The sequence below is a fragment of the Alligator sinensis genome, unplaced genomic scaffold (assembly GCF_000455745.1).
Source record: "Alligator sinensis unplaced genomic scaffold, ASM45574v1 scaffold978_1, whole genome shotgun sequence".
NCBI lineage: Eukaryota > Metazoa > Chordata > Crocodylia > Alligatoridae > Alligator > Alligator sinensis.
In genome coordinates, this window is record NW_005842220.1 from 1633768 (window position 1) to 1642415 (window position 8648).

Sequence of the window (8648 nt, forward strand, 5' to 3'; positions counted from 1 at the left end):
CCCTATTTTTTTCTTTTCAAATTACTAATATTATTTCCCAGCATGTGTATCAACATTGCACTACATAATTTTGTATAGTATGTATTTAGATAATTGCTGAGATTAAACCAGTAGGGGGAGCACAAGTGCATTTTATAGCTCCTGTATAAAATTTTGTCATTTTTTAATTTCTAAGCAGAAATATAAATACAAATTTTATATTAAAAATTAATTGGAGATGGTAATATCATGTTATACATTTTAATTAAAGTAAGTGTTTTACCTAAACTAACCAACCTTTTTAATTACCTTATTCATTTATATAAATATATTGCTACAGTTTTGAACAGGGGCGGGCAATTATTTTGGGCAAAGGGCCGCTTACTAAGTTTCGGAAAGCCATCAAGGGCTGCATGACAGGCAGCTCAGGGCAGATTAATATTAATTTTCTAAAATTTTTAGCAGCCCTGCGGGCCGGATAGAATGGCCTGACGGGCCGCATCTGACCCCCGGGCTGCATTTTGCCCACCCCTGGTCTTGAATGTTATTGTGCAATGAGAATAAAGACATGTTTCTGGTCTCAAGGAGCACACCGTCTGAGTTGGATAAGGCATGATGCAAGAGAACACATCAGGAAAGAAGGAATTTTACACAAAACAGGATGATTCAGTCGTTTTGTTTTCATGCAGTATGTACTGTGCCTACTCCTATTTAATGGCTATTTTATGAGTTTGGCACAGGAGTGGGGTGGCCATAGCTGAGGAAGTCATAGGACAAAAAAGCTGGAAAGCAGTTGTGGTATAAAGAGATGGCAGGGAAATCAAAAATGCACAGGGGCAGCATGCGGCCCTGTGAATCCCAGCAGGCAGAGGCGGCACAAGGCCCTGCAGCACAATCCCTGCAAGTAGAGACCTGGAACTGGAACAGCAGAGCAGCTGCCTGCCCCTCCCCACCACTGCCTAGTACTCAAATCCAAGATGAGGGGCTTCTTCTGCATATTGAATGGGGGAAAAACCTCATCTCAGCTTTGAGCAAATATGGTAATTGAGAGATTAGGTATTATGCTAAACTTCTTTGACAGAAGTACCAATTTCATTTCAAAGGACCATAAGAACTTTAAAATTAATTTTATCAGTATTTTAATACAGCAATATTGTTAATAAGAAACTGAAAACTACAGATATGCAATAAATATGATGAAGATATGCTTCAGTATCAAGCATTGCAAGAACTCCTTTTTTCATCAACTTTCATGGATTTTTTGATGGCAATGGACTTCTTCCTTCCTGTTTAGCAGGCTTCTCCTTTTTCAACTGTAAGACAGACAGACAGACACTTATAATAGTACTCCAATCACATTTTTGCATCTTTGCAGGGCTGAGTAAAATATCTAGAATTCCTATAACCACCTCACTAATAGCATTATTACTAAGCCTCATCCTTTTCCTTCAAAATCTTGGTAAAGGCCTTGCGACTTAGTAGTAATACCATTTTTCTAAACTGATATTACATTTGCTAAATCTGTAGTACAGTCCTTGAAAAATACTTTTAAAGGTAAAGGTTCAGAGTTTGAAAAAGCTCAGACAGTTCTAAAAGAAATAAAGATAACATCTCTTGCAAAGAACAAGCGCAACAGCGGTATAAAGTTTTCTAAAACTGGTTAGTTAAATCCCATTGCTTTTACAGAAGAACAAGTAAACAGTTACAGCATGCTTCCAGCTGAGATGATAGAGTTAAGTAATACTCTGCATTTAACCAAAAACTGTACAAAAACTGCAATAGCTTTTAATAAGTAAAAAGGTATGAGGTTTTAGGAGACCACCCATTAGAGAAGGGAACTTTATTTTTTGCAGACTGTTATTCTTTATTGCCTAGAATGGAAAGAACTTTTTATTTCAGAATTTGTTTGTCCTTTGTGGCATGGTAATATTTCCTTACCTTCCTCTAAGATAGAAAAGTTATAAATTATAGCTGCTGTAAGAAGAGAAAGATCATTGAACCATTCCAGATGCAAATGGTCTATAATCTTCAGCACTGCTAAGTAACCTTGTCACAACCCTCATTTTGATAAGGGAGTATTTTTTCAGGAACAGAACAGTAGAAATTATAGTAGTGCATCCCACTGCATGCAATTTCAGTTTTATTTTTATCATCTTTAATTAGTCCCCTTTAATTAATTCTCTTTCCTTTTGAGGGAATATGTTTGCATTAAGCTGCACTGCAAAAATCCAGTGATTTACCCGTTCCTGGTACCGCTTTTCAAAATAAGCCATGTCGTCTTGTTTAGAATTTCTGACATGGGATACCTGCATTGCATCAATAGAACTACCTGAAAAAAACCAAAAATATATACATTTATCTAATACTTATCATTCTACTAATTTCAGTCTGTATCACATTTGGAAAAGGTATTAAAATTATTTTTTTTCCACAGAACAAAGGTAAAAGATTCCTATGTTACTTAAGGCAATTTCTTTAAATAAGCAGTGCTGTTAATTGGTTCTAAAGTGGAACAACTAGTACATAGTATAAGGGTGTGAGAAGAGCTAGATTGTTACTACCATCCTACTATGACACAAAATATGGCTTGTAAAACTTCCCTACTAATTCCATACAATAATTTACTCTCAGGGAAGAAAAAAAATCATAATATTATGCTAAATATATACATATGTTCTGTATGTTCATAGATGTTGAACTTTTACTAAGAAACAAAATTGGAAAGCCCATGGTCTCAGTAATGGATAAAAGATATCATTACTAAGAAAGAAAACAGTTGCATCAGGCAAATCATCAAAGACAAAGAAAAATGGTTTTGTATTAAAGTAAAAGGAGAAAGATTCTTTAAAATAATAAACCATTTAAAAATGTCTTAAGTTATTCTGAAGCATCTTGCATACAAAAAGTTTTTCTATTAATGATATAAATGTTTTGAGAGGAATTAATGTTCTGCACTCCCTTCAGTTTTGAATTCTGAAGTATAACTTTGAAGCTGAATTCATAAATCAACTTTATACAATATACTCAGTATAATATAATATATTAGTAATATACCAGATATTAAAAAAGATATGTTCATAACAATTCATGACTACCTGGTAACTGTGAGCTGACGTGCGCAGAACTGGATGGTCCTTGGAATGCTTTTAGAAATGGATGGTCCATGTTGGTAACAGGAGACTCTAGGAATTCAACTGATGGTGCTCCTTTTAGAAAATGTATTGGAGGGGGAAAAAAAGTACCAGCTTCACTAGAAGTGTTAAGAGTAGTAGTTCTGGATTTCTCTTTTGACCAGATATTTACTAGGCTAGATACCAAAATTACTGATTTAAGTTTTATGGCCTGTTTCCTGTAGAGGTTGGAATAGATCAGGGGGTATCAACCAGGGGTACACATACCCCCAAGGGTATTAGAAAGGTTGTAGGGGGTGTGCGCAGGAAGGCAGGGATGGATGCGGCAGCAGTGTCTCCCCCGGTGCATTTACCTCTTACCTGGGGGAGAGGAGAGGGATGCGCCGGGCACTGCTGGCCCCGCGCAGCACACCGCAGCCCCTCCCCACCCCAGCTCACTCTCCTGATTGGCTGCTACCCTCTTACAGCAGAGCTGCAAGGGTCTAAATGGCAAGGTGGGGGGAGTGTGTTTTGTGGCCACCCCCAGCGGCGCACAGTTGGCTGGGCATGCGACCCATCAGTAGCCACGGAGTTGTTATCAGCCATGGAAAAGCGGCACAGTGGCAGTGGTGGTGGCCGCTGCATCCAAGCCCTCACTCCATTCAGCCTCCCCTCCCAGCGCTGCCACTACATACACACTCAGGAGGGCATGGAGGGCACATGCCCCCGGATCAGAACGTGGGCTGAGCTGTGGGCTGCTGCAGGCTGGGGCAGCACCGGGCTGTTCCTGGCAGGAGTGTTGGGCCAAGCTGTGCTGGGAGGGGGTTGGGGAGGTTACAGCGAATTTGTGGGGGGTTGCAGCCCTCCTGTAGCCCCGCTCCCAGTGCCACCGCCATCTGCCCCAAGCTCAGCTCAGCCCAGCACCCTCCGGAAAGAGCCCGGTGCAGCACCGACCCAAGCCTGCAGCCGCAGCCTGCCTCACACAGATCCGGGGGGCACACACCCCCCCATTCCGTCCCAGGGTGGCGCATAGCAGTGGAAGCCGCTGCCCCCCCACAATCCCACATCCTGCTCCGGCTGTGCAGTGCCTGTCCCAGCCCCAGCCCCACTCCCTCACTTTGTGACTGGGCTGGGGCTGGGGGCAGACCAAGACCCCCACAGTGGAGGAGGGAGTGGGGCAGAGGCAAATTATTCACCCCTGCCCCTGCCCTACTCCCTTCTGAACTGTGGGTATTGTCCCACAACCCGGCCCAGCTGGAGCCCCATTCACTGTGAATGAGGCCGCAGCTGAGCCATGTCGTGGGACAATTGGAGCCCGGCAGCTCGTCCAGGAGCACAGGGGGGGGTCCCCGCTGCTGCATGCACGGCAGGGGAGCCAGGGAGGGTGGCATATGCTCCTTGGCTCCCCTGTGCTATGTCCCTGGACAAGCCGCCATCACAGTGAATGGGGCCCCAGCCAGGCTGGGTCATGGGACAATCCCCACAGTGCAGGAGGGAGTGGGGCAGGGGTGAATGATTCACCCCTGCCCCTGTCCTGCTCCCTTCTGTACTGTTGGGGTCTCAATCCCCAGCCCCACTCCTGTCCTTACCACAATGTGGGGGTGGGGAGCAGATTGAGACCTCACAGTGGGGGAAAGAGCGAGGTAGGAGCAAGGGCTGAGGTGAGTTGGGCCTGGCCAGGCTGGGTGGTGAGACAAGTGGAGGCCTGGGGGGGCACCCCTGAGCCTCTGCTTATCCCACCACCCAGCCCAGCCAGGGCCCCACTCACCCCAGCCCCTGCTCCTGCCTGTGCCCCACTCCTTCCCTCACTGTGGGGTCCTCAATCTTCCCCACCATGGCCCTTTTCCTTCCTCCCACCCCTTTCCCCACAGACTCACCTGCTGGGGGGTGCATGCGCTCAGCCCCCCCAAATAATTTTTTCTCCTTCCACCTCTGCAGCACCTGTCCCTGCTCTATCCCCAGCCCCACTCCCACCCTCACTGGAGGGGCCTCAATCTGCCCGCACCCCTTAACAACAAGAAAATAAATATAAAGGGGTACATGAGCTGAAATGTTGAGACTGAAGGGGTATGCTTATTAAAAAAGGTTGAAAACCCCTGGAGTAGGTAATGAAAACAATCTCTTCTCTGGAAGTAGTTCACCTTTTGCGGACCTGTGCAAATGTTCAGTATCAACAACAGTCATAAAAAATGATCCCTCCTAGTCAGTTCCATGGCTACTAATGCAATGGGACCCCTGACCAATATAGGGTCTGATGGAACTGCATAATGTGCACTGCCCTAATACCACCCCTGTCACTTCTGGCTTTAAAATCTATTAAAAAGTAAATGGCTTTGGAGTCTGACTTATGGGAAAAGCCCAGTTTGCCTTTAAACTGGTAATATTTTAGACACTTCCTTATTTAAAAAATAAATAGACAAAGAATCTGAATTGAATTTCAAATCTCTTGCACTTACCTATTCCACTATCATCAAGTCTCATGTATCCTTCTGCTAGCGAACTGAAGCCAGTCAGTCCTCCCATTGCAGCATAAGGCACATCCTGCCCCACAGGCTTTCCCAAGGCTGAGCGCTCTTGTTTAGTTTCCACTACTGTTTCATGAGTATATGTTGGCTGACCACAGCCACAGGTAAAGGAACTGTGAAAACCTGAGCATTTGGAACCTAATTTGAAAAATAAATAGCATTAAGACAGATGATGATGGAACTGATTTAATCATGATCATCAGATACCTAATAGCATCTCCCTGACTGATAGGGCAAGATTTCTCAATTTCCTTCCATGCATAAATACATGACACACTTCCCCTATGTAAGCTTATTGCCCACAAACTTGACTGGAAAATCATCTATCATTGGACAGCTAAGTTTTCTGCAGCCTCTTTTCATCATCTATGGAAAAGCCTTACATTATGGAAAGGATAAACAAGACAAAGGATGAACATGTGGTTGAATCATGGAAATCACTAGATCTATGTTCTATCCCTGCAGTTGGTCCCAAAAATAATAGATTTGGCCAAGCATGGTGTTTTCAAGATTGAACAAATTGACATCAGCAAGCTGGAGGCAACTTTAGGTAACAATCTATGTTGTAATAAAAATCTACTGCTGTATTATCTGTCCCAGCTAAAGATGCTGCAATAGTTATTACTATTTTTCTTTCAATCAGTCAGCTCTAATTGTTCTCTAGAGTGGGCACAGAATCAAACAGAAACTGCACCACACACTCCAATGTCTTGGCTGGACCATAGCCAGCAGATAAAACATGTACCTAAAATCAAGAATACAGCTTAGTCCAGCTGATTGCTCACAGATCTGAGACTGTAGCAACCTGAGTTTATTTCCTAGGTCTGTCATATATTTATTGTGCAAACGTGTGAAAGCAACTTACCTTCCCTATCCTTCTAGGGTTTTCCTTCTACAAAACATAGACCTGCTAATCTGCTTTGTGACTCAGAGGAAAACGAAGATCCTCCAAAGCAGAAAATTTCAAAATATGACTCCATACAAGTATCATGAAACTAAGATGTTCGAACCATGAAGATGAGCAATCATTCTTCACTTCATTTCAGTCCATTCCAATATTTTATCTATTGAGTTTTTGGATACAATATTCTCTAGGCAGGAGCTTTGACTTTATCCACATGTGCAAAGTACCTATCACTGAAGGACACTACAACATTTTCTTCCAAAGAAGTGATTAGCCATGTTAGTCTGAAGTCAGGTAGAAGGTAGGCCAGGGTGGCACTTTAGGCCCATGATTAACATGTTAATCATGACAAATTGTAATATGCTACACGTTAAATCAATTTATCATGCAATAAAAGCAGCAATCAACCACCAGGATGTTCCACATTAAATGTGGAAAATCTATGTGGCTGGTTTGCTTCAATCTATGTGGCTAGTTTGCTTCACACTAAAAGTGAACATGTGACATGTTAATTTTAAAGACACCTATTTAAATTTCCCAGCACATGAACAGCCTGGCAACAGTGAGCCAGAGAACTCTAATATCAGGCTTACCCCATGCCAGCATGTTTTTAAAAGGTCCAAGAAACAGGGAGCCCAGGATTGGGAAGCATCCCACACCCTAGCATGCAGGATGCAAGCATGCCTTTTAAACATGCTAGGACACAGGGAATTCAGGATTGCCAATTATACATGGAACATCTTTATGCTTCTTGATCCCAAGCTCCCTGCATGTTTAAAAGGCAAATGGGCATCTAGCTTCATGCAACCCTTTTAAAAGCCCAGGGGAGGAAGAAGATTGGGATTGGGGAGCTCCCTACACATTGCTAGGTTGAAAAGTCACGCATCAGCCCAATATCAAGGGGTCGCTCTTTGGTGCCAGGATCCTGAAGACCCAAAGAAATCCAGACCCAGATCTGAGGAATGTTACCCTGGATTCCAAAAATCATGCATTCTGCCATGCCAAATGTTGAATGTCTGGAATGTCAGGACAAAATTCTTCAGCTCCCATTGCATGACTAAATTAACACCTGCAAGGGCCTAAGAGACTAAATGGTTCAGAAAGGTTTGAGCTTTTGTAGACAGCAAAGGTTTTAATCTACTTTATCAGATGCAGATTATGTCCTTTCATAGTGTCTGATGAATCAGGTTGTTGTCTACAAAAGCTAATGTCTCTCTGAACCAGTTAGTCTCTTAGGTGCAACCCTGCTCTATTTTCTGCCTGACTTTGCCAAAGGAGCACTGTGGATCACTAAAGTAGACAAGCAAGCTACCAAACTTTTGGCATGTGTGAAATCTTCACACAGCAAATCTCAATGCCAATATTTTGGTCCACTTGAGCCTATATAACTCCCACTCCCAGTCAATGCAAGAGGGGAACTGTAGGGATAATAAAATAAAGATCTACTGTCTCAGTCTGAGATCAACAATACACTTGGAGACCCAAATCATTCCATGAAATGAAACCATCTGACAGTTCTTAAAATATATGTCAATATTATATGTGTATAACATGGTACAATATATAATACTGATACTTTATTTAATCTATGTTCACAGAATACACAAGGAGACCTTTAATGAAAAGAACTTTCCAAAACAAAGTGATGAAGACCTGGACCTAGACCTCCCAAGGACAGTGGTTCTCAAATGTTCATCTAAGACTCTTCAGATTTCCTCGTGCTCTGCAAAATGGACTGCAGCTCAGAGTAGAAGACAGGCTATGAAATAACTTCAGCCCATGAATCCTACAAATATATATTACATAAATTTTACACAGTATTTTGAGAAAAAGCATAAGGACAGGCCATGCTATTTATTCTATATTAATCTATTAGATATTATTTTGGCTTCTGCTAGAAACAATGCTTTACAATTTGTATCCTGCATAGAATACTGCATATATTTCAGGCAAATAATTTAACCATCTAGAAATCCAACTACAGATCTCCAGCACTACATAGAATCATAGAAGTAGGGTCGGAAGGGACCTTGTAGATCTTCAAGTCCGACCCCCTGCCTGGGCAGGAGGGAAACTGGGCTCAAGTGACCCCAGCCAGGTAGGCATCGAGCCGCTTCTTAAAGACCCCCA

General features: G+C 42.7%; 1 protein-coding gene across 4 annotated transcripts in view; it reads right to left on the reverse strand.

The window, feature by feature from the left end:
• Nucleotides 1-1107: 1107 nt before the first annotated feature.
• The window catches only part of FAM221A (family with sequence similarity 221 member A), a 15945-nt gene continuing 8404 nt past the window's right edge, over nt 1108-8648 (reverse strand). For 3 of the 4 annotated variants that reach the window (XM_025208123.1, XM_025208121.1, XM_014521508.2), the window contains exons 4-7: nt 5546-5752; nt 3075-3185; nt 2220-2308; nt 1108-1292 (exon numbers count right to left, since the gene is read on the reverse strand). In XM_025208123.1, coding sequence (XP_025063908.1) covers nt 1230-1292; nt 2220-2308; nt 3075-3185; nt 5546-5752 — 470 coding nt within the window. In that variant the 3' untranslated portion in view covers nt 1108-1229. The remainder of the gene's footprint in view (nt 1293-2219; nt 2309-3074; nt 3186-5545; nt 5753-8648) is intronic. The other variant, XM_025208122.1, reaches the window with a different exon arrangement.